Consider the following 26437-nt stretch of genomic DNA (forward strand, 5'->3'; position numbering starts at 1 on the left):
TTTATCCATAGCAATAACTTGTTCTTAATGCAACACTTCTCCAATTTGTCTTTTTTGTGCCATAGTATCAAAAGTTTTCCCAAAACTAAAGTATATTATATCAGAATTATTTTTTTTGTAGCATCCAGTTCCTTTGTTTTTCCATTATAAAATCCAGTCAGATTGGTCAGACAAGATCACCCCTTAATATATCTGTGCTGTTACTGCAATATAAGTATATTTCTGTCTAGATGACCCTGCATTACCTCTTTAACCAGAGACTCCATTATTTTCTCTGGAAGAGAAGTTAACAGATCTGTAAGGGGATTAAAGGGCAACCCATGTTTCCCTTTAATCCCCTTTATGAATAGTGGATACATTTTGTACATCTCTACTATATAGGGCCCTCTCCTGAATCCAAAGATTCTTGCATAATAATGGCTCCTTTTGTATGTTGAGCTTCAACAATTCCTCTTCCATGCTTTTCTCAGTTATGACAATCATTTAACTCCATATTAGATTCTGATGAACATCTGGAGTTCCCCTTAATAAATCACTCTTCATGCAAATGTAGATGCTGAATATCTATTCAGTTTGCCAAAAACCTGGGCAGGGTCATCAATTGTTAAACCATTGTTGTTTCTTGCATTTCTTGGCATTCTTTTTCAGAGACTTCTATAATCTGCCTTAGCTTACCTAATCTCATTTGTGACTTAATTACAGTTTGGTTAAATCTACCACAGACTTCTGTACAATTTATACAGAAGTATAAAGAGATAATTTTATGCATCATGTGCATTTTTCTTTAGCCAGTCTCATTGTTTCATCTGATATCTGTTTAGGTCTAAACCTGGAATGGGATTTCTTAGTTGGTACAAATAGCCTATTAGCTTATATGATTTACTTCCTTGAATAATTCCTATTTAGCATTTGCTACTGGCAACAGCATCAGACACTCGCTCTGTAGAATTTAAAAACTCCCTGAGACCACCATAGTTGCCCTTACAGAAGCAAAATCCCTTCCCTTGACACTAGCTATGTCTTTAAGCAATTTCCACATCAGCAGAGTGCAATCACTGTCACCCATAGGGTTTTTTTCTGTAGATATTTTTGTTTCTCTAACATGCTACTGTAGAAAACTGTCATCCAATAAATCTATAACAGGCTTTAGTGTAGAGTGACCATACCACAAGTTCCAGTCTATATTTGGAAAGTTAAAATAGTAATAGTATTTGCTCTATAGTACAAGGAAGCCACAAGCTTTTGCTGCATTGCACCCTAAAAAAAGAAATAAATGATAATTTTCTTTCTTCTTAAGACAATTGTTCCAGCAATCAACAACTTGCTGGCTAAAAGAAAATTTCCTATAATCTAGTCTAAACCTCTTCCCCTCAAAATTTTGATTTTGGGCCCTAGTTTTGGAATTCTTTATAACAGTGAAAATTCTGTCTTCGTTCATTTTACTACCTCCTCTAATAATCTTATAAACTGCAATCAGGTCACAAAGCTCTTTAGCCCACATAATCAGTCCTTCCTTGTACAACCATCCTTTTGCCATTCTCACCATTCAAGTTGTTTGTCTGTGGTCCATTTCTAGCTGTCTTTTTTTCAGATCCTTCCATCCCCTTCCATTTTAAGACATTCTGGTGTACTATCCCACTGTTACTTTGTGTAGTTTGTTATGCTCATCACAGTCAAGTAGGCCTATAACACACTTCTACTCATTTTTGTTATCCCAGTGTATGTCAGACCAAACTGACTCAACACTGCACTGGCTAGATGCAGTGCCTTAGTTTTAATATGCTTTTTATCTAAGAGCATGATCTCTTCCCCCCCCCCCCCTTCCTGTCCCCCTTCTCTCCCCACAGGGTTCAGTTTTTGGCCCTTTGATTTGAAATCTGGTACTGAATGAGTGGTAGCTTTGAATGTACAGTGATATATCTGTGATATATGACTGACTTTCTATACAAATACAGTTTGAGGTAGGCTGTAAACAAAAGAAATGTCTATGGAATTCTTTGATAGTTATTTGGGAAGACTGATAGAGCAATAGTGAAAAAGGGAGTATCACCAGAAAGATTTTCCCACATGTGGTAAGGGGGATGAAGGTAAGGGGATGCTACATTGGTTTAATCCAGCCTTGCAGACTACATTTTTCATAACCTGCCATTGGTCCTTTTTATGCTGAATTGCATGACTTAAGAATCTGCATGTGGATGCACTCATTTGCAGGAGTATGGAAAGTTGAACATATACAATGTGTGTGTAAAGAATATGAGGACTTCAAGAAGGACTCTGTGGAGACAGTTTTAACTTTTCCAGCCTTGGAACCCGGATGTGGGGAACAGCTTATATCCATTAAGGACACTTTAAAGGCTTTTTAGGCATTCTCTGTCTGGGTTTTTAATAGACTGCATTTGCTATTAGAGTTGGATTAGCAATTGTGAAGGCACTGTAGCACATCTACATAACAATCGTACTGCAATGGAAATGGTGATTAGTGACTCTCAATGTAGCAATGCATCTGGTTGTATTATAGCTTTGCTGTCCAAGGGCATGTGGACTAAATAACTGACTTCATGTCGCCTTCTTTTATATGCCCTTGTCAACATTGACCATTTGTCCATGTTAAAGTTACTGAGAGTAGAATGGCTATGCAACTTCTAGTAATGCATATGACCTGACTTTCCCTATATAATCCATGGTTGCTGATGTGTCCCTTTGTGGCACAATGGGATGCATATCCTACTGGTGTGTTACTTCCATGCTACTCAGTGGTCATCCTTGTACATAATCACTCTTATCCATGTCTCCTTGTGGTAGGTACAGTGGGCTCTATCTTCTCAGGCCTGCTGGGACATCACGTCTGTGTTCTTTCATGATCAGAATACTAAGGGATGAATTACCGCTATCTCAGTGTTCTTTGTTGCTTTTCCTTGTGGTGCATTGGAATATCTGATCTTTGACTTACATATGAACAGCAGCTGGATGGGATAGCATCTGCAAATATTCTGTTCAGAATTGTACTCCACAGCTATGTGAGTATAGAGTGTTACTCTTGCTTGGGTATGCAGATATTAGCATTAGTAGAGGCATATGATGCAAGAAAGCAAGCTTATTCAGCATCAGCCAAAAAAAAAAAAAAAAACACACCACTCCCATTTCACCCCTCCGTTCGTTCGAAATACCTGTCCAGTTGAGCTTTAAATTTGCTTAGGCTATCAACTTCAACAACAAGTGATGGAAGTCGGTTCCACCAACCAACCACCCGCTGGCCAAAGGCAAATTTCTGCACATCTATCCGACATCCGTCCTTCCTCAATTTGAATTTATGCCCTCTGAGGTGATTATTCTGAGCAAGATGAAGAATCCCATTGGCATCGAGCATGCTCAAACCATTCAAAGCCTTATACACCTCTATCAGATCACCTCGCCGGTGCCTAGTCTCCAGACTCTGTAATTTGCAAAACTTAAGCCTTTCTTCGTAAGAGCAACCCTTTGTTCCATTCACTAATCTTGTTGCCCTTCTCTGTACCCGTTCCAGCAGCTCTACATCCTTCTTGAAATGAGGCCTCCAGACCTGTATACAGTACTCAAGATGTGGCCTAACCATTGCCTTATACAAGGGAATAATCACCTCCTTATCCCTGCTAGAAAAATTCTGTATATCACTGACAAGACACCATGAGCTACTCTTGCAGCTCGTCTGCACTGCTCAGAGAACTTCATATCTGCCTGCACAATTACCCCCAGGTCCTTTTCATTCTCCACCACTGTCAGTGTAGTACCGCAGAGTTGATACGTTGCTCTGGGGTTACTGTTTCCCATATGTAGTACTTTACATTTGTTAATGTTAAACTTCATTTGCCACCTCTCAGCCCATCTGTTCAACCTTTCCAGATCCTGTTGCAGCAGCATAGCGTCAGTAGTGTCCTTAACAACCCTGCCAACCTTTGTATCATCTGCAAACTTGGACATTAAACTTGATATCCCATCATCAATATCATTCATAAACACCGAAAACAGCAACGGACCCAACACTGAACCCTGAGGAACTCCACTAATAACATTAGTCCACGTTGAGCGTCCGAAAACTTTACATTATTGTAAATAAGTGGTGGGGTTGCTGGAAAAGCTGGCTGGGGCTGCCTTGTTGAACCCATTTATGCATAAATTCAGAATTATTTATGAATTTTACAATTTGTGAGAAATAAGGACAAATGAAACCTAATGACATTAAAATGCAGTTTTATTAATCAAATTATGATTTACAATGAAAATAGGTGTCCTATATATATATATATATATAGGATGCTAGGAAAATACCGTACAAAAACAAGATATGTTATTTAAGTGTTACTGAATATGGTAAGCCGTGAAGCATTTTACATGTAACCCTCTATTACATTTCCCGCAACTTGTTGTTTTCATGTAGAAATGCACACATCATATTTGATTTTCTTGGGGAACAGCCTAGTGTGCATGCATGTCATATTGACTTTTAAGTTTTGTTGTGGTCTTCCTTGTTGGCTATGTTGTTGTGTATTGCTATATCACTCTAAATAAAATATAGTTTTACAGAAACTTAATAGGTCAATTGCATCTTTGCCTTTGCATATTCAAGGTAGCTGCCAGGCATTATTCATAACTACATGAATCAAACATCTAATAAGGCTAGAATACCATTCCCCCCCCCCTGAATACCAGTTCTGTATTTTTAGATACTGATGAATAGCTTGAAGTCTGAATAATCAGTGTAAACCCCACTGCATTTGATTAAAGGCTCACAACATTATTATTGTTCCATCTACACCCAAATACTTCATCGTTTGCATCTGTTTTAAAATCAAACGAGCCTCTATCTTTTTAAAATCATTTTTCTTTTCTGCTGGGCAATTTTCGAGTCTCTTATCACAAATGGTTCCTGCAGCTTTGACTAACATCTCTTTTAACTTTGCTATTAGCTTTTTACTAGTAAAAATTGTCAAAGCATAAAACAAGAGGTTTTGGATTGCGTTTTAATCGAATTTCTGAAAATTTGACAAGATCTCCCCCTAACCCAAAGTTAATTTCTTTTCCTGCTCCAGTTGTGGATGTTCTGCCTTGATATGGTTCAAACTATACCAGATATCCAAGTGTTGGAGTCCCGCACCAAATCTTGCAACTAAAACGAATTGGTTTATCACAAATGAATTTTTTACATCCATGTTTTCCAAAGTATTCACACATTGACTTGTCAAAGCTATAAAATTCTTCCAAAGGGGCATACTGAAGAAACTTTTCATTCAGAGGATTCATCAGAGTTCTGAGTTTAGTAAATTTATCAGAATCATTTAATTTAGTGTTCAGCAAAGTGTACATTTGAAAAGACAGCATCGAATCTATCACATCTCATTGCGAGAAATCCCAGTCTGACACGAACATGCATCGGCAACAAGAGAATGATGAATATCAGATGCATTCTCCCAAATCATCTTTCTTGATGCCTATAATAGTCACTCAGCATTATTCCTAAGAAGCACTTTGTTTCTTCTTTAGTTACCTGCAAGTTTTGATTTTTTTGAAAACCATACCTATTCATCTGTGGCAATTACACTTATTATATCATCATCAAAGAACAATTTTTGAAATATTGCAATGGTGACAGATTGTGGTTTTCGAGTTGTTCCATGTGAACGTCTTCTGCTGACCAAGCTGCAATTTTAGGCTGAATGTTTCTCTTCCCATTTGTGCTTATGTAGATATTTCTTCTGTTTTTTTTTTTTTCTTCTGAGGGGATTTAAATTCCTCATCTTCAATTGAAAAATCATCTAAAGTATCTTGAGTGCTAAGCATGCTTCCAAGCAAATTATTTATCATTCCTGATCATCTTCTTCATCCGTAATATTCCAGGTTGCATTCTCAGGTGGTAATATAGTAATAAAAATTTTTTTTTATTTATCCTTCGTGGGTAGAGCGCCATCTTCAGCTGGATCCAAAGTGTCATTTAGTTTTGAGGAAATTTTGGATTTGCTGGAGGACTGTTTAACGTCCATTCTGCCGGGTGTGGGGGGGGGGTGTATGTATGTGCGATTGTATGCATAAATACATTCTGGTAAATGAATTTGAGGTATTGCTCAAAGCATCAAAGGTGGATATTGTTGGGATATCAGAGACGTGGTGTCACACAGATATAAGGAATGCAGAACTGGAATTTGAGGAGTACAACATCTACAGAAAGGATAAGAAGGGAGGAGGGGTTATGCTATTAGTTAAGAAACACATAAAATCCAAGGAAGTGAAGCCAGTTGACATCGCTGGACAGTGCAGTGTCGAGTCAGTTTGGTGTGACATAAGCATTGGGAGATCAAAATTTGAAACTAGGAGTGTGCTATAGGCCTAATGACTCTGATGAGTATAATAAGAAAATGTACAGGGAAATAGAGTGGGCCAGTAAATCAGTCTTTTATAATGGGGGATTTTAATTTCCTAGATATTGACTGGAATTTGTGGGTTGGTCACTCACACACTAGCAAGGCTTTTGTGGATTTATTGGATGATTTCTACATCAGTATGTTCAGGAGGTAACTAGAGGGAGTAATGAAAGGCAGTGGTAGAGAATGAAAAGGACCTGGGGGTAATTGTGCAGGCAGATATGAAGTTCTCTGAGCAGTGCAGATGGGCTGCAAGAGTAGCTCATGGTGTCTTGTCAATGATATACAGGAATTTTTCTAGCAGGGATAAGGAGGTGAATATTCCCTTGTATAAGGAAATGATCAGGCCACACCTTGATTACTGTATACAGGTCTGGAGGCCTCATTTCAAGAAGGATGTAGAGCTGCTGAAATGAGTACAGAGAAGGGCAACAAGATTAGTGAATGGAACAAAGGGTTGCTCTTAAGAAGAAAGGCTTAAATTTTGCAAATTACAGTGTCTGGATACTAGGCACTGGCGAGGTGATCTGATAGTGGTGTATAAAGCCTTGAATGGTTTGAGCATGTTCAGTGCTGATGGGATTCTTCCTCTTGCTCAGAATAATCACCTGAGAGGCATAAATTCAAATTGAGGAAAGACAGATGTAGGATAGATGTGCAGAAATTTGCCTTTAGCCAGCGGGTAGTTGGTTGGTGGAACAGACTTCCATCCCTTGTTGTGGAAGTTGATAGCCTAAATAAATTTAAGGCTCAACTGGACTGGTATTTCGAATGAACGGAGGGGTGAACTGGAAGGGTTTTTTTTTTTTTTTTTTTTGGCTGATGCTGCATAAGCTTGCTTTCTTGCATCATATGCCTATGCTAATATGTACATATCTATTTGTGTATATAGGTAAGAATGAATATATCTTGTATTGCATATAGAGTATACCCTAGATTTAACGGACTAATAGGGGTGTCCTTTAATGCCAAAAGTCCGTTAAATCGAATGTAACCTGGGGGTGGCATTTCTTGTTGCTCTTAATGTAAAAAAAAAAGCTTTAATACAATGTACTGTACAATATAAAATTTGTTGCAATTTGGCCTTTGATTTACGGATATCAGAAACTTTTTTTTTTTTTTTTTTTTACACTGTAAATTTCACAAACGTGCTACTGAGACGCTTTGTTCTAATTTCTCAATTAGCTCTAATTTCTGTGCGAAATTTAAGTTCACACACTTTCTTTTAGCTCCTCTATCGCTTGATGCCATTTTAATTTGTAAGGATTGTAAAATTATTTAATAAATAAAGTCACAATTCAGAAATCACAGAAACACTGTATACAACCTGACCGCACAATAGCTTGAGGCAGACTGAGACCATAACAAAGTGAGTCAGTAGACCTTCAGTTTAGTGTTCTGAGCACCATTCAGCTAGCAAGTCACCACCTGCTCTTATCTGTAAACTGGGAAAACAGCTATTTGAACACAGTTTCAGGAAGAATAAAAAACAATTTCCTGAATTTAATTATAAAATAAAAGTAGGTAATTATAAAAACAATAATGGAAATAGGTTATTATTAATTTTTAATTTAATTAATAATAACACTGAAGTTTTGTATAACCTAAAAAAAAAATAATATGGTCAAGATTAATATGTATATTACTGTATTATTATTTGTTCGGTCCATTAAATCCAAAATCCGTTATATTGAGGTCCGTTAAATCGAGGGTTTACTGTATGTGTAAACCAAAAGAATCGTGTGGTTGTAATATCCTTGCCATCAGACATAACTTAACATTGGCAAACTTAGCTTATTATAATGGTTAAAATTTAATGCTTTTCGATTAAAATAAACATAAAAAATTGATAATTTGAAAACTGAAAAATGCTGAAACACTGTGTGAAAAATAGGGTATGTTTGAAAATCGAAACTCAAAAATTTAGCTTATTTGAAAAGCATTAACAACAAACTTGTCACTTAAAAGTCACGAAGAACAGAGTATATTTTCTCCAAAGACTCCTGGAACACATGGGCATAGTAGTTTTCTGTTTTTTATGTAAGCACATTTTCTATGAATTTTTTTTTTTTAGGTGGACTATATAAAGGACGCTAGGCTTAATGGGTTAATAAAATAATAAAAGTACACATTTTACTGCCCATATTCAAATTCTGCATGTCTGATATCCCCACAATGTTTGCATTTTATGACTTAATCAGTACTTCAGATTTATTTAATGTGCCCTAGCATTAGTCTGTATGCAAGTATACATGCACCTGTTTTATTCTTTAGTTACCCTTACACAGCCTATGTATTTGCTTGTTTCATGATGACCCATGGCAGGGCTTGAAATTCTCAACACCTTGCTTTCCAGGTTGTTGCATGTTCCAACAGTGCAAGAACCACTTTCACCTATGCTTGTAGCTCTAGTTAATGTATTTAGTCTGTATCTCCCAAACTATCAGTTTTTAAACCCACCTATAATTGCCTTGATAGTATCAGTGAATATTCTTGTGCCCCTACTATTTAAGTATATTTCATCCCTATAAAAAAGTCTCTCCTGTTAATAAACAGACCCCATGCTGAGAAAAATTTTTCCCCATAAGCCTTGCACAATTACTCCAGGGTTGGATTAATTGACAAGGCTCTCAACATGTAGTCCCTTCTATCAAGTCTGGGTAGGATTGCAGATGTTTTCAAATTAAATCCTAACTCATGTCTCTTCCTCAACATTGCCCTGTACTTGTTAATTAAATCATCAGATCTCTTACTCTGAATATCATTAATGCTCACATGTATGACAATATTACCTTTGTGTCCTTAAAAGATTATCCGCTCTATGATGTTGTCTTTTTGCCCCTGGCAAACATACCCTTGTTCTATTCCATTAATCCTTGTACAACTTATTTTCCATTTCCCTGACAATAGACTCACTGACTGTCTCCTTTGAGATCAGCACATTCTGCCTTGGAAATTGCCACTCTATAGTATAATGCAGAGGTGATGGCACTGGCATTAAGTTAGGCAGCTAAGAGTTTGATGGGCCTCATTTTAAATGCTTTGAGGTCATTCATTCTGTTTTTCAAGCTCTCATAAATGCTGAGTTTGCACCTAATTTCTTCATATTGTTTGCACTTACACATACACGCACGACAGCTTCTCTGCTCAATATTCTGTTCCAGATAGATCTCAAACATTGCGCAAGTAGTACATTTCATTAGGCTGTGGTTCGTAGGGGTACAACCCCTTTGTTTCTCCTCTGAGCCACAGCACTCTTACTACTTTGAGCCCATTGCTTTGCTGCACTAGTCTGAGCTATAATTTCCTTTTTAAATTCAATTTAAACTGAGAATAATACACTAAACTGATAGATATCTTAATGCAGTAATACATATTACACTGTGAAGTTAAATTATATGTATTGCACTATATTGTTAGATTGGTTGAGTTTTTTAAATTAGTTATAGCCTTAATAGGATAGTTTATTTGCTAAAAAAAAATACCAACCTATGAGCTTCTTGTTTACCACAATTAAGAACCTATAATTCCAGTACTATGCATTAAATTTCTACACAGTCACAGTAGTTACACGATACTATATTCGCACTAAATCACTACTACAAAAGCTCTATGAATATTAATGTTGTATGTTACATACTACTCAATAAAGTTAAGTTATTAAATACGTGTATGTAATAGGGGTGGCAGAATTTGAATGTTCTTATCAATACAATACAATGGCAGCTGAAGTAGACTGTGGTTATTAAGCAATTACAAGGGCAGAGTAAAGAACAACTGCACTAAATTAATCAGAAAATTACAAATTTCTACACTACAGATTTAAAATCTGTAATATAGTAATTTTAAAGGTTATTTAAAAAAATATATATTTTAAATCAATAAATAAAGTTCCACTTAACAGCTCCCGAAAAACGTCTGGTCCACACAAAAGGTGCTTAATGATCTCTTGAAAGATTTAAATCTACCCAAAGGATCTCCAGAGCTTTTAGGGTCAAGACTGAAGTCCAAGAATCTGCTGGCCTCAGGAGCAGTCATTTTGTGATATAGAAATTGTGTAAAAGGATTGGTTCCCCAATTTTCTGAAGAAGGTTTATTGATATTCTGTAACAATGTTCCTGCAGTTAAAAACTCTTCAAATCTTCTATAAACCAGTAGTGTGAGTATTGACTCATCAGAGTAAAGCATCAAAGGAGTTTCCTTCATAATGGAAACAAGTACGTATCCATTCCTGTAGCCCATTCAGCACACTTAAAAGAAAACTACAAAAATGTTATGTTTCTTTCAGAAAAAGAAAATTCACTATAAGGGTCATGGTTGGCTAGTGTGTGGGGATTTTAAAGTTATTGTTCTGCCACTCTACCAACAATTTGGTTACATGTAAATCCTTGCTTTCTGTGTGAGTGTGATAGTTGAAAGGAAGTGAACATTGGGAAAGGAAAGTTTGCCACTAAAAGTTTCTGACACCAGGTTCAAAACATTAAAAATGAACCATTGGTAGATTATTATCTGCTCTACATATAAAGCCAGATTTAGTGAAACAGAACCCTGAATAAAGAGGGAAATTGTTATTATTAGCATTAGAAGAGGCATGTGATGTAAGTTTATAAACATCAGCCAAAAAAAAAAACCTTCCAATTTCACCCATCCATCTGCTCCAAATGTTTGTCTAGTTCTGCCTTGAATTTAAGTTGTCAACTTCTACAACGACAGATGGAAGTTTGTTCCAGCAATCAACCACCTGCTGGCTAAAGGCAAATTTCTGCACATCTATTCTACAACTGTCTTTCCTCAATTTGAATTTGTCCCCTCAGGTGATTAATCTGAGAAAGAGGAAGAATCACATCAGCATTGAGCATGCTCAAACCATTCAAGGCTTTGTACACCTCTATCAGATCACCTCGCTGGTGCCTAGTCTCCAGACACTGTAATTTGCAAAACTTAAGCCTTTCTTCGTAAGAGCACCCCTTTGTTCCATTCACTAATCTTGTTGCCCTTCTCTGTACTCGTTCCAGCAGCTCTACATCCTTCTTGAAATGAGGCCTCCAGGCCTGTATACAGTACTCTAGGTGTGGCCTGACCATTGCCTTATACAAGGGAATAATCACCTCCTTATCCCTGCTAGAAAAATATCATTGACAATACACCATGAGCTACTCTTGCAGCCTGTCTGCACTGCTCAGAGAACTTCATACCTGCCTGCACAACCACCCCCAGGTCCCTTTCATTTTCTACCATTGTCAGTGTAGTACCACAGAGTTGATACGTTGCTCTGGGGTTGCTGTTTCCCATATGTAGTACTTTACATTTGTCAATGTTAAACTTCATTTGCCACCTCTCAGCCCATCTGCTCAACCTTTCCAGATCCTGTTGCAGCAGCATAGTGTCAGTAGTGTCCTTGACAACCCTGCCAACCTTCGTATCGTCTGCAAACTTGGACATTAAGCTTGATATACCATCATCAATATCATTTATAAATACAGAAAACAATAAAGGACCAAATACTGAACCCTGATGGACTTCACTAATAACATTAGTCCAGGATGAGCTGTGTCCATTAATTACCACTCTCTGTCTTCTCCCCCTCAACCACCCATTTATCCATAGCAGCAATTTGCCTCCAATGCCACACTGCTCCAATTTGTGCAGCAGTCTTCCATGTGCAACAGTATCAAAACCCTTTCTAAGATCTAAATATATGATATCAAAGTTATTCCCTGCATCCAGTTCTTTTGTGACTGCATCATAGTATCCAATCAAATTGGTTAGGCGAGACTTCCCCTTAACAAAACCATGCTGTGTCCGAGCTATAACTGAAGTCTTGTCTAGATGATCCTGCAGTGCTCCTTTAACCAGTGCCTCCATTAATTTTCCAGGAACAGAAGTTAAACTCACAGGTCTATAATTACTTGTGTCAGCCTTTGATCCTCCCTTGTGAATTGGGGTCACATTTGCACATCTCCAGTCTATGAGTACCTCCCCTGAGTCCAAGGAAGCTCTCATAATTATGGCTAAGGGTTTGCTTACTTCCTTTGCTGCCTCCTTTAATATAACGGGATAGATCCAATCCACCCCAGGTGCCTTTCTTGTGTTTATCTTCAACAATTTCTCCTCCACTTTACTCTCAGTTATTACAAGATTCTCTAGCTTACTGCTAGAGTTGAATACACCTCTGGCATTCCCCTCGCTGAATAACTCCTCGTGTGAATGTCGATGCAAAATATTCATTTAGTTTGTTAGCTACCTGAGCAGGATCATCAACAGTTGACCCATCGATATCAAGTGGACCAATCTGATTCATCCCCTTCCTTCTAGAGTTTACATAAGTAAAGAACTCTTTGCTGTTTTTCTTCGCATCCCTTGCCAAGGATCTCTTGTAATCTGCCTTCGCCTGCCTAACCTCCTTTGTAACTTGGTTACAGATCAATTTGTATCTATCATAGGCTTCTGTGTCATGTGTTAATTTGTATGTATCCCATGCATTTTTCTTCTCTGCCATATGCCTCATTAGTTCATCTGACATCCATTTAGGCCTAAACCTTGAACAATATTTCTTAGTTGGTATGTAAAGCCTAGTAGCTTCCAAGATAAGTTCTTTGAATGCTTCCCATTTTGAATTTGCTGTTGGTAACATCATCAGTTGATCCCACTGTATAGAATTTAAATACTGTCTCAGTCCATCGTAGTCGCCTTTACGAAAGCAATACCCCTTCCCTTTACCCCTAATGGTAGTTACCTCTTTGAGTAACTCCCACTTCAGAACATTGTGATCACTGCCACCTAGTGGGTCATTTATGTGCAGATTCTTAATGCATGAAGAATCACTACTGATAATCAAATCAAGAGTATTACTTCCTCTAGTTGCCTCCCGAACATGCTGATGTAGGAAACAATCATCCAATAAATCTACAAAAGCCTTGCTAGTGTGTGAGTGACCAGCCCCCAAATTCCAGTCAATATCTGGGAAATTAAAATCCCCCATTATAAGACTTTCTGATTTACTGGCCCACTCTATTTCTCTGTACAGTTTCTTATTATACTCATCAGAGTCGTTAGGCCTATAGCACACTCCTACTCTCAATTTTGATCTCCCAATGCTTATGTCACACCAAACTGACTCGACACTGCCCTGTCCAGTGATGTCAACTGGCTTCACTTCCTTGGATTTTTTGTTTCTTAACTAATAGCATAACCCCTCTTCCCTTCCTATCCTGTGTATCCTTTCTGTAGACATTGTACTCCCCAAATTCCAGTTCTGCATTCCTTATATCTGTGTGACACCACGTCTCTGAAATCCCAACAATATCTGCTTTTGATGTTTTGAGCAATACCTCAAATTTATTTACTAAATTCCTAGCATTGGTGTACATGCAAGTATACATGCACCTGCTCTTCCTCTTAGCCACTCTAACACAACCCATGTGTTCACTTGTACCCCCATGGTTCCCTGCAGTCTCTGAAATATCCTGCATCTTATTTTCCAGGCTGCTGCTCCTTCCAATAGAAGGAGTGCAAGAATCACTTTCTCCTCTGCCAGTGGCTACTGTTAATCTATTAGTCCTTGTATCCCTCCCAATCTAGCAGTTTTCCGACCCATCTAACACTGCCTCGATAGCATCAGCAAACATTCTTGCACCCTTTCTATTTAAGTGTATCCCATACCTGTAGAAGCAGTCTCTCCTGTTAACAAGTACAGACCAGGCTGAAACAAATTCTACCCCTTGAGCCCTGCACAATCTTTCCAGGGCCGAATTGATCGACAGGGCTCTCATCATATACTCCCTCCTATCGTATCTGGGCAGAATTGCAGACACTTTCAAATTCAACCCTGATTCACAGCTTTTTTTCATCAGTGACCTGTACTTGTTAAGTAATTCTGCCGGTCTCATACTCTTAATATCATTAGTGCCAACGTGTACAACTGTATCACCTTTTGTGCCCTTAAAAGGTGATATCCGCTCTACAACGTCATCAACCTTTGCCCCTGGCAGACATACCCTGGTCCTGTTCCACCTATCATTTTTACAAAGCATGTTTCCCGTTTCCCTGACAATAGAGTCACCAACAACTACTAGTTCCTTTGGGACCAGCGCATTCTGCCTTGGGGGGGGTTGCCGCTGTGTTGCGCAATGACCAAGTGCAAGCTCTGGCATTGGTGTGGGCAGCTGAGAGCTTGATGGTCCCCTCAATTGTAATCCTTCGAGGGCATCCACCCTGTCCTTCATGCTCTCATATAGGCCCATAACAACGCTGAGTTGTTGCCTGATTTCCTTACACTCCTTGCATCACGCACATACAAAGACATCCCCCATGGCAGTATCATGTCCCATACCTGACTGCTCTGCAAACATCAAGCAAATAGTGCATCTTAAAAGGCTGTGATTCAGAGGGCACTAATGTGGATACTAATATTCTAATGTACCTTTATTGAATAATGTCGTCATCACCAGCCATTTTCAATCCACTGCAGGATGAAGGCCTCTCTAGCAACTTTCCAGTTCCTTCTGTTTTGAGCACTGGCCATCCATTTACTACCCATAAACTCATGAATTTCATCTGTCCATCTCTGCCTTTGTCTTCCAGGTTTTCTTCTAGCTCCTCTTGGATACCATTCTGTTATTTTCTTAGTCCATCTGTTATCATGTCTTCGAGCTATGTGTCCTGCCCAAGACCATTTAATTCTTTAGTTTTGATAAGAATGTCCTTTACTTGAGTTTGCTGCCTAATCCATGTGTTTCTCTTCTTATCTAACAGTCTGATTCCCAATATAATTTGTTCCATTCTTTGCTGTGTAGTTCTCAGCTTCTCTTCCATTCTTTTGGTGAGTGCCCAAGTTTCACTTCCATAAGTCATGGTGGGGAGTACGCATTGGTTCATTATTTTATGTTTCAGACAAACTGGGATATTGCTCTTCAGTATGTGACTATATTTCCTGAATGCTATCCATCCAAAATTTATTCTTCTCTTGACTTCCAGCCATTTATCATTATGTAACAATATATCATTATTAACAGTATGTTTATCATGAAAAAGTCATTTGGAGAGTAATTTTTCTTGAAGTGGGAGTCAAGAGTTGACTTTCTTTAATTTTCCTCTCACAAAGTAGTTTTTGATAGTAGGAAATCATATCAAGAACCTCTTTGCATTGCTGCATTGTCCCCAGTTAGGGTCATTCTTGGTGAATTGGTCCATGATTTGGGAGATCATAGCAGTACTACCACTGAGGAGTTCTGTGGTGAAGTTTCTTGCTGGTGTTTCTTCCTCTACATCATGATTGTCGGGGTCTTTAGTTTCACACTGTATGCACTGCTTTGCCAATTCTTGAAGTTCATTGTTAGTAAAACTCTTGCCAATTGACTGAAGTAATTCGTCCCCCATGGCAATATCATGTTCTTTACCAGAGAGTTCGGCAAACATTTCACAAGTCGCACATTTTTTTTAGGCTCTGATGCGTTGGAGAATCGCCCCCCTCAGTTCTCCCCCGAGTCACAGCACTCCTGCCACTTTGTGCCCGTTGCTTTGCTGCTCTAGTTTGGGGCATGATATTTTAAATCGGAATGTCTTATAATGGGGGATTTTAACTTCCCAGATATTGACTGGAACTTGTGGGTTGGTCACTCACACACTAGTCAGACTTTTGTGGATTTATTGGATGATTGTTTTCTGCTGCAGCATGTTCAAGAGGCAACCAGAGAGGGTAATACTCTTGATCTGGTTATCACCAGTGATCATACTTGTATTAAGAATTTGCAGATAAAGGAACCACTAGGTGGCAGTGGTCACAGTGTACTGATGTGGGATTTACTTAAAGATTTAATTACCATCAGGGGTAAAGAAAAGGGTTTTTGCTTCCATAAAGGTGAGTACAGTGGTCTGCGACAGTTTTTAAATTCTGTACAGTGAGATCAACTGACGATGTTACCAACAGTAATTTTTAAGTGGGAAGCATTCCAGGAATTAATTGTGGATGCTACTAAAAGTTTCATACCTATTAAGAAATATTGTTCAAGGTTTAGGCCTAAATGGTTGTCAAATGAACGAGACTCGTAACAGAGAAGAAAACTGCATGTGATGCATATAAATTCTCAAGCGACTCAGAAGCTTATGGCAGATATAAGCTAGTCTGTAATCAGGTCACAAAGGAGGTTAGGCAGGCAAAGGCAGATTACAAGAAATCCGTGGCAAAAGATGCTAAGAAAAACAGCAAGGATTTCTTTACTTATATAAACTCTAAAAGGAAGGGGATGAATCTGATTGGTCCACTTGACATCGATGGTTCGACTGTTGATGATCCTGCTCAGATAGCAAACAAACTGAATGAGTATTTTGCATCTGCATTCACACATGAGGAATTATTAAGGTTTGAAAATGGCAGAAGGTTATGAAATTGTAACAGGATACTTAATGATTTTGTAATAACTGAAAGCAAAGTGGAGGAGAAATTGTGGATGGGATCTATCCAGTTATATTAAAGGACGCGGCAAAGGAACTAAGCAAACCCTTAGCCATAATTAAGAGAGCATCCTTGGACTCAGGGGAGGTTCCCACGGACTGGAGATGTGCAAATGTATTCCCAATTCACAAAGGGGGATCGAAGGGTGACACAAGTAATTACAGACTAGTTATTTTAACTTCTGTTCCGGGTAAAATAATAGTCACTGGTTAAAGATGCATTGCAGGATCATCTAGACAAGACTACAGCAATAATTCAGACACAGCATGGGTTTGTTAAGGGAAAGTCTTGTCTGACAAATTTGATAGGATATTATGATGCGGTTACAAAGGAACTGGATGCAAAAAGTAATTTTGATATCATATATTTGGATTTCAGGAGAGCTTTTGACACTATGGAAGACTATTGTACAAATTGGAGCAGAATGGTATTAAGGGTAAGTTGCTACAATGGATAAAAGGATGGTTAAGTGGGAGAAGACAGAGGGTGGTAATCAATGGGTGCCGCTCTTCATGGACTAATGGTATTAGTGGAGTCCCACAGGGTTCGGTGTTAGGTCCACTGTTGTTTTGTATATTTATCAATGATATTGATGAAGGTATATCAGGATTAATGTCGAAGTTTGCAGATGATACAAAGGTTGGCAGGGTTGTTAATGACAGTAATGGCAGTGTGCTACTGCAAGAGGATGTAGATAATTTGTGCAGATGGGCTAAGAAGTGGCAACTGAAGTTTAACCTTGACGAATGCCAAGTACTGCATATGGGTAGAAGTAACCCCAGAGAAACGTACCAACTGTGTGGTACTACACTTAAGGTGGTAGAAAATGAAAAAGACCTGGGAGTAATTGTGCAGTCAGATATGAAGTTTTCTGAGCAAAGCAGACAAGCTGCCAGGGCAGGTCATGGGGTTTTGTCAATGATATATAGGAATTTTGCCAGCAGGAAGAAGGAGGTGATTGTCCCTCTGTATAAGGCAATGGTCAGGCCACGCCTTGAGTACTGCGTACAGGTCTGGAGGCCTCATTTTAGGAAGGATGTAGATTTACTTGAGCGTGTACAGAGAAGAGCAGCAAGATTGGTGAAGGGATCCTCTTACCAAGAGAGGCTTAAGTTCTGCAAATTGCAGTGGCTGGAGACTAGGCACCTGTGTGGTGATCTGATTGAGGTATATAAGGCCTTGAACGGGTTGAGCACGCTGAATTCTGATGGGATCCTTCCACTTGTTCAGATTACCAACCTAAAGGGGCATAAATTCAAATTAAGAAAAGACAGATGTAGAATAGATGTGCGGAAATTTGCCTTTAGCCAGCGGGTGGTTAATTGCTGGAACAAACTTCCATCTGTCGTTGTGGAAGTTGACAGGTTAAATAAATTTAAGGAGGAACTGGACAGGCATTTGGAGGGAATGGCGTGATTTTTTTTTTTGGCTGATGCTGCATAAGCTCATACGCTTGCTTTCTTGCATCACATGCCCTTACTACTACTACTTACACTCCTTTCATCTCCAAAGGGTTCAGTTACTGCTCCCCAAGATCATCCTGCACGTGTGGCTTTTGCGCAGTGGGTTCTCCAAGAAAGTGTTCAAGACTTGAATTTCCCAGCATATGTTTTGGTCACGGATGAGGCTTATTTCACTCGTGAAGGCTTATTCAATCAGCACAATGCTCATGTGTGGGCTCACGACAATGGTGTGCACCCCCATGCCGCACAACATCGCTTCGCAGTAAACGTTTGGGCAGGTATGGTTGGTGACTGCTTAGTTGGCCCATACCTGTTACCATCCCGCATGAACTCTGCTAAATATTGGATTTTTCTTGAACAAGTTCTACTAGGGTTACTTGTCGATGTTCCAGCAAATGTGACACGCAACATTTGGTTTCAACATGACGGGGCTTCTGCCCATTATGGAAGGTGTGTTTATGACCATTTGAACAAGCGTTTTGGGCGTCGATGGATTGGCTATGGTGGACCTGTTGCCTGGCCTCCACACTCACCCGATTTATCGAGCCTTGATTTCTTTCTGTGGGGGGGCCCTCAAATCATTCATGTATGAATCGCCTGTGGAGACTGAAATGGATCTCGTGGCGAGACTCGTCTGCGCTGCTGCTACTGTCAAAGAAACTCCAGATGTATTCGACCGTGTCCGCCAATCCATGCTGTGTCGGTGTCACGCATGCATCGCGTCTCATGGTGGAACCTTCGAGCATCTGTTGTAACATCAGGAAATGCATCCATCTCATACTCCATTGTTAATATTATGTCAAATAAATGTTTGCCACCAATTACTGTCTTGTGTCATTTCTGCTTCTTGTGCCTCTGCTACTACTTTCCCGTGACGTTTCCGGTTATGGGTTCCTATGCGATTCACATTCCTTTTAGATGTTACCTACCTCTCCTAAACGTTTGTACCAATATTTTTGAGACACTCTGTATATGTGTGTAAGTAGCAGTACCTATATCAAATAAAAAATTGGTAACATCTAATCCCAAGGGGGGGGGGCAAAAATAACCTGCAGTAAAATATGTACCTGTTTTTCTGAAAAATAAGTTTATTTTAAGAGCAGTTATGGTATAATGAAATGCATACCTTAACTGACAATTACACTTATTTTGGAGATTTTTCAGTGAAAACTTTAGAAGATACAGGAAGAATTAAAAGCTGCAGGCAATTTTGGCCTCCCCGGGGTGTTCTAGGCTTAATGCAGTGCTAAGAGATTTTATACAAAAAATATCTTGCAAGTTCTCCCTCCTTCCCAAAAGCAAAAGTCTTTAACCTTGTTTATAGATCTGCAATTTGCAAAAATGTTTGGGTATAACTTACGTAAACAGAAGTTTACTGCATCCAGAATATTTTTTTTTTTTTATTATTTTTTTTTAAATGAATATTGATCTGGGCCTCCATAAGTGATCAGTTTTTGTAGTATGCAATTAAGGTGGTAAGTTTAGTCATTTTTGCCGAGATTGAATTTTTCATGATGTCGAATACGTTGTTTCAGCGTATTGTTTTGTATGCATCTTGAAAATAAGTTGATGCTTGCTTGTATTTCTAATTATTTTTATTAATCTTGCATTAAAAAAAAAAATTATACAGAAAAGTCCTATTAGTCAAATAATTGTGCATTTTTTTCCCCTTTAATTTTAGGTACCATGGCATCTGACAATATATATGATGAGCCTTTTTCTGATTCACTTTCTCGAAACAGTAGTGAGGTAGATGCGAAGAATCCGCATTGCAATGGTTTCCAGCAGTCACGCAATGGACGTGCAAGTCCAGCACACAGTGCTCAAGGTTGCTTAGTGAGGACTAGTCTTCAAAAATTAAGTCGTGAGAAAAGAGCAAAGAAAGTTTACTTTTACCGAAATGGGGATCGTTTTTTCAAAGGTTTGTTATATGCTTTCTCTGGTGAAAGAATCCGTTCCTTTGATGCTCTTTTAGAAGACTTAACTAGAGTTCTTGTGGACCTGGTGAATCTTCCAAAAGGCGTGAGGCATATTTTTAATGTTGATGGGAAGGAGAAAATAGTTTCTCTTGAGCAACTTCAAGAAGGAGCAAAATATGTCTGTTCTTCCACAGATCATTTTATAAAATTGGATTATATAAAGAACGAACGTCCTCAATGGAGCGTGACACGAAAATCTGAAGAGAATCAGGCAAATAAGTGGGAAACTGAAGGAAATGCAAGAGAATCAAGGGATTTCATTAGACCTAAACTAGTGACAATAATTCGCAATGGTATAAAGCCAAGGAAAGCCATTAGAATATTGTTAAATAAAAAGACAGCGCACTCTTTTGATCAAGTGTTGAATGACATAACCAATTCTATTAAGCTGGACACTGGAGCGGTGAGGAAGGTTTTCACCATGAGTGCTAAACAGGTAGACATTCTCCCATTTATTATTGGTTTCAGTTTGTTATAATTACATTAATATCTTACAAATGAGATGAGATTCTTAGGGTGCATGAATAATTTCTTAGTTTTAGTGAATTCTGCCTTATTCTTCTGATTTATTTATTTATTTATTTATTTATATATATATATAGGTAAGTGGGTGTCCTATATAGGTAAATGTGACAAAGAAAGAGCAGGAATGAGCTAACAAAACCAGAAATTGATACTATGCTTCCTAAGTGCTGCTAAACTTTTTAAGCTTATCATTTCTCCTCTATCCTTGGATGTACTACTTCATTTGTTTAATGCCAGCATACCTTAGTAATCTTAATCTCGTCTCCTCTTTCCTATGCTTGGGGTCACAATCACGTACCATAAATACTTCAAGATGACATCAGATAATCCATTTACTCTGTCCCACCACAGCATGATGGGTCGCTCCCCACGACCCACATACTGATTTCTGTTTGGTACCACAGTAAGTTGTTTCGTTTTGTCTTTAACATTTAGCTATGTTTATTTTCTTTTCTCTTTTTTCTGTCTCTTCTCTGCCTCTGTCGGGTCAGCCATGAAATATACATCAGTGTTTCGCTTACCTGTTGCTATTTTTGACCTTACTTCTACTCGCTCTTAATACATATTTCAAAATGGCTTCTTTGCTTTAGCCATATATTTCATGTCAGAAACAGAGGCCTTACTTCTTGCTGTCTTTCCTGTAATTTCAATAGTTGATCCTTGATAAAGACATTGAAATCATCTGATTTACAGCATTAAGTACTCCTTTTAATATATTTTTATTTTTCAGGTACCCACAAATGTTTCTGTAGTATCGATCTCCAGTTTTGTTAGCTTGTTCTTGCTGTTTTTGTCACATTCTACTTGCCTATAATTCATTATGGCCATTGGGTACTTTATGCTATATTTAGCAGTGTTCCTGGTCTGTAAACCATTGTAATGTCATTCTACACTGTGACTATTTTCTAAAACCTCTTATTAGTAATACATCTTATATATATTAGAAGTGTATAGAATATATAAAGAAAATACGTAAATTGTACCTGTGCACAAAGCTGCAACAAGGGATACCAATATATCTAATAAAGATAAAAATCAGAACGAATTAAAAAATGCATAATGAAAAAAATAGGTTCATAGGCATTTTATATAAATGCAGTAATTTGGTACATAGGTACCCCTGATGAAATACCTGATCTATGTACCAACCTTCTTTAGTTTGCATCAGTTTTTTTTCTTTCCCCTAGTTATTTTATTTTATTATCTTCCCACCCTCAATTTGCTCACTAGTTTTGTTTACTTATTAATCATATGTTTTACTTTCCTTTTCAGCTTCTCTACTTCTAATTTGGCTCTTTGATACAACCTTTAATTTCAGATAATTTAATTATTCTTTTAGTTTCTTAAAATTCTTTTTCTTTTTTATATCTCATTCTTTTCTTTTTCTAACTTTTCTTCTTCTGTTAACCTCGGCACCTTGTGCTCTATACTGCTCCATCTTTGTGCATTTTAATTCATTCTGATGTTTATCTTTATTATATTAGGTGTGTGTGTGTGTATAAGTAAATCAAATAATGAAAAAATAGAATGTGCTATAAAAGTATTTGTTCAGGGAGCATAGTTTTGAAAGTCAGGACAATTAAAGGAGTCCCTTTTGACCTCCATGGTCACACTCCTTTATCAGAACATCCTCAGTTTAAGGAATAAAACTGAAACCGCTAACAAAATTTTGTTATCCAAAAAGTTTATGCTTTGCCTCACCGAGACCTGGCTAGAACCCAGTGAGCATTACGTTATAGCTACGGCTGCAAGCGGCTATGGCTCTGTACTCACATCCAGGAATAATAAAAGGAGGGAGGAGGAACATGACTATTCTACAATCAATTCATCTCACCCTTGAGAACAGCATCTCCAGTAACTCAAAATATCTGGATGTTTCCACACATGTTACAGCAGCATCTCTCATCCCATAGTATGTCCTTTAAATCCTGTGACACCCTACTAGCAGTCGACCTGTTAACTCAATAGATTATTATGGTAGCTCAACACGCTGCCTCAAAGACAGTCACTATCATTCCCCACTCTAGAGTATGGTGGTCCCCACATCCAAGCTTCAGTTTTCAACTATCTGAGCAGTGGAATATTGGCTCCTCAAATGGGTAACCTACAAGCATAGGTTACCACCTCATGTTCATGTGACTGAAATGGCCCAGACCCTGGGAATCTCCAGGTTACACTCATTGCTGAAAAAAATACTGGTATTCACGGTACAGATATTGACTGGTCTGATCGTATATCCTTCATTCTTCTTAGATCCACCAAAACTATTTGTTCTCTTCATTCATTACTCCACTTATCAGATTGTTTGTTTATTTCTTACCATACCAAATGCTCGGACAAATCCAGGACATAGATGCCGACCTTCATTAATTTGCTGTCAACTGACAGCAGATTTATAGATGTGGGATATTTGTCCCCACTCACCCCATAGATCGTGAACTCTCAGCTGCATCTGCCAATTACCAAACCGCTTAAATAAAACAGGGATTGGCTACCCCAGGAGATGGAAGTGAAACTGCCCCAGTTGCTCCCAGTAAGGAACACTCTACGTTGGTCCAGACTGTGTGCACAAGGAAAAGCCTTCTTTCTTCACATCCAAAGATAGCACACTGTTCATCATCACACACGTAAGCAGGAAACATGGAAGGAGTTTGTTCACAGTGCTGGTAATGATAATCCTTGGAGTCTTATTTATAAGATAGCTCGTAATAAGATTCATTCTTTAGATGTATACGGCACTGTGAAAGAAGATTTCCTGGAGACCACTGATTGGATGAATACAGTTAATGTTATTCTTGACAGACTATTCCCGGTGGATGATCTAATTACTGATTCTGTTGTACATTCAAATATTCGAGTTGCAAATTCGCTTTATACCACCAATATTCAGATAGAAGAATTTACCATTGATGAGTTAACTGCTGTTGCTAAGAAGATTAATATTAAGAAATGTCCAGGGATAGACCTGGTTGAAAATACATTTATTTTGCGATTTTTCAAATTGCGTCCACAAGTACTGCTTTTACTTTTTAACAAATGTCTCCAAGAAGGTCTCTTTCCTGATATGTGGAAAATTGTGCTTTTAAAACTGATTTAAAAACCAGCATTAAATCCTAGATCTTATAGGCCTATTGCACTTTTGGCAAATCTTGGGAAGTTTCTAGAGTGTCTAATGACTCTGCGTGTTACTGATCTTCTTCAGTCGAAAAATATGGTGTCCTATAATCAATACGGGTTCTGTGTAGGAAAGTCCTGTAAAGATGCACATGTTGAATTTGCTGGCAGCATTGAGAGTTCAACATCAAAGTACATGTTAGCTACCTTTGTTGATTTCGAGGGCGCTTTTGACTCTCTATGGTGGCAGAGTGCTCTCGAACGGTTACGATCAGCTGGATGCTCTCAGCAACTATACCACCTGTTTACAAGCTATTTCAGTAATCGTCACATTTTAGTGAAATCTAAATTTCAGGAGGTGTCTAGAGAAGTTTCACGAGGGTGTCCCCAGGGGTCTATCCTAGGGCCTCTTATATGGAATATGGTATTGCAGGATTGGATTTCCGTAGTTTCAGTGGTACCAAAATCATCACTTATGCCGACGATCTTACTATCTTAATTCATGGTTCATCTAGATCTGCTATCGAAAGTAATGCCAATGATGTCTTACAAAATTTATTCCAATGGACGGTGGATAATAAATTGACAATAAGTTTGTCTAAGACTAAAATGATGATCTTTGGATCACATTTAAACCCTCAACAACCCCCTTTAGTGAAGATTAATAATAACAGGATTCCACTTGTCTCTGAAACTAAATTACTTGGGATTACAATAGACTCAAAGCTTAATTTTATCTCATTTAAATAATGTAACAGCAAAAATCAGAAGATTCACTGGTGCTATTATAAAAATTTCTCGTTCAGACTGGGGACTTTCTAGACGTACCATGAGAATATATTATAACGCCGTATTCCTTCCTATGGCTACTTATGCTGCAGGTGTATGGTTTCACAGGCTTAGAACTGTTAAATTTTGATTGAAGTTGGCTACTATGCAACGCACAATATTATTATGTATGTTAAGAGCTTGTCGAACTGTTTCAACTTCTGCGCTGCAGGTTCTTGCAGGTGTATTGCCATTGGACCTTCACATAGCTTACAGAGGTCTTTGTTATAGGTTAAAAAACCAACTATTAACTGAATTTATGGGTTTGGTTCTGAATATTAATTCAGATATTAAGCAAGAACGTAATCGTTTGTGGAATGAAATGATAAATCTGTGGCAGACCCGCTGGGATACGTCATCTGTCAAATCTGTTACTAGGACTTTTTTCCCTGAGGTGACCTTTTGTGTAAAGCAGAAACCTGTTTGGTTCTCTTTAGACTTATATACATCGTTCCTCTTAACGGGACATGGATCTCTTAACGAAAAACTGTCGTTTTGGTCTTTCTAGAACGGAAGCTTGTCAATGCGGGAAAATGAAAATTGGAGCCACATTTTATTTGAATGTCCGCTGTATAATGACTTTAGAGATGTTCTTCGTTCATCAGTTTCTACACACTCTCTCTCTCTCTCATGGGCATGAAACTTTGCTGGTGGGAGACAAGAATTCTTATGTTGCGCTTCAGCAGTTTGCATCTAATGTCTTCGCAAGAAGAAGAATTAGTTATACGGCTACGAATAATTTTACTCCTTTGTCTGGTGGAGCTGCTCAATAGGGAGCAACATTCCCTAAATTTTTTTTTTTATTATTATTTTATATTATTTTATTTATTATTATTTATGTATTATTTATTATTATTTTTTATTTATTTATTTTATTTATTTTATTTATTTTTTATTATTATTTTATTTATTTTTTTTAACACCACGGGGGAAATTTTTTTTTTTTTTTTTTTTTTCTCTCTCTCTTTCCTCTGGAGTGGCCCCCAGAGGAATCTGGCCCATCTTTTGCCAACATCAGGTGGATCAGAGTCTCGAATTGAGACAGTGCGAGCTCCATTGAGACTGGCCCACCTTCCCGTGGTGTGGACGAGTACCCAGAATCATCTGTCCAGGTGACTGATGATTCTGGGTAGCCAAGCGGTCAGACACAACAACAGAACACACACAGAATACACTACTTATTTCTGGCCCTTTTACAGTGGTACCATTCTTCACAGAGATATGAGGCGGAGATGAACTGATGTTCTAGGTGCCGCCCATTACAAAAACACATGTCCATGTCCACATGTTCATCACCACTTGAAGATCCCTGTGAATTAATTAATGAACTAGCATAAAAGTTAGTGCAATTGCATCATTTTTGTACATAGCAAACTACTTAAGTAGTTATAAATTGGCATCATTAAGTATGTCTCATATTGCTAATAGCATTAGTATGATGCAAGATGACATATGATGCAAGAAAGCAAGCTTATGCAGCATCAGCCAAAAAAAAAAAAAAAACCCTTCCACTTCACCCTCCCTCCGTTCGCTCGAAATACCTGTCCAGCTGACCCTTAAATTTATTTAGGCTATCAACTTCCACAACAAGGGATGGAAGTCTGTTCCACCAACCAACTACCCGCTGGCTAAAGGCAAATTTCCGCACATCTATCCTACATCTGTTTTCCTCAATTTTAATTT

General features: G+C 38.2%; 1 protein-coding gene across 4 annotated transcripts in view; it reads left to right on the top strand.

The window, feature by feature from the left end:
* Positions 1–26437, top strand: part of LOC150081995 (serine/threonine-protein kinase DCLK1-like) — a 345782-nt gene that overhangs the window by 21817 nt on the left and 297528 nt on the right. For all 4 annotated transcript variants that reach the window (XR_016547298.1, XM_090379891.1, XM_090379889.1 and 1 more), the window contains one exon: positions 19990–20723. Coding sequence is in view for 3 of the 4 variants with exons in the window: in XM_090379891.1 (XP_090236017.1) it covers positions 19995–20723 (729 nt within the window). In the remaining variant the exon portion in view is untranslated. The remainder of the gene's footprint in view (positions 1–19989; positions 20724–26437) is intronic.

The sequence above is a fragment of the Mastigoproctus giganteus genome, chromosome 8 (genome assembly GCF_048544385.1).
Source record: "Mastigoproctus giganteus isolate SK-2022 chromosome 8, ASM4854438v1, whole genome shotgun sequence".
NCBI classification, from domain to species: Eukaryota; Metazoa; Arthropoda; class Arachnida; order Uropygi; family Thelyphonidae; genus Mastigoproctus; species Mastigoproctus giganteus.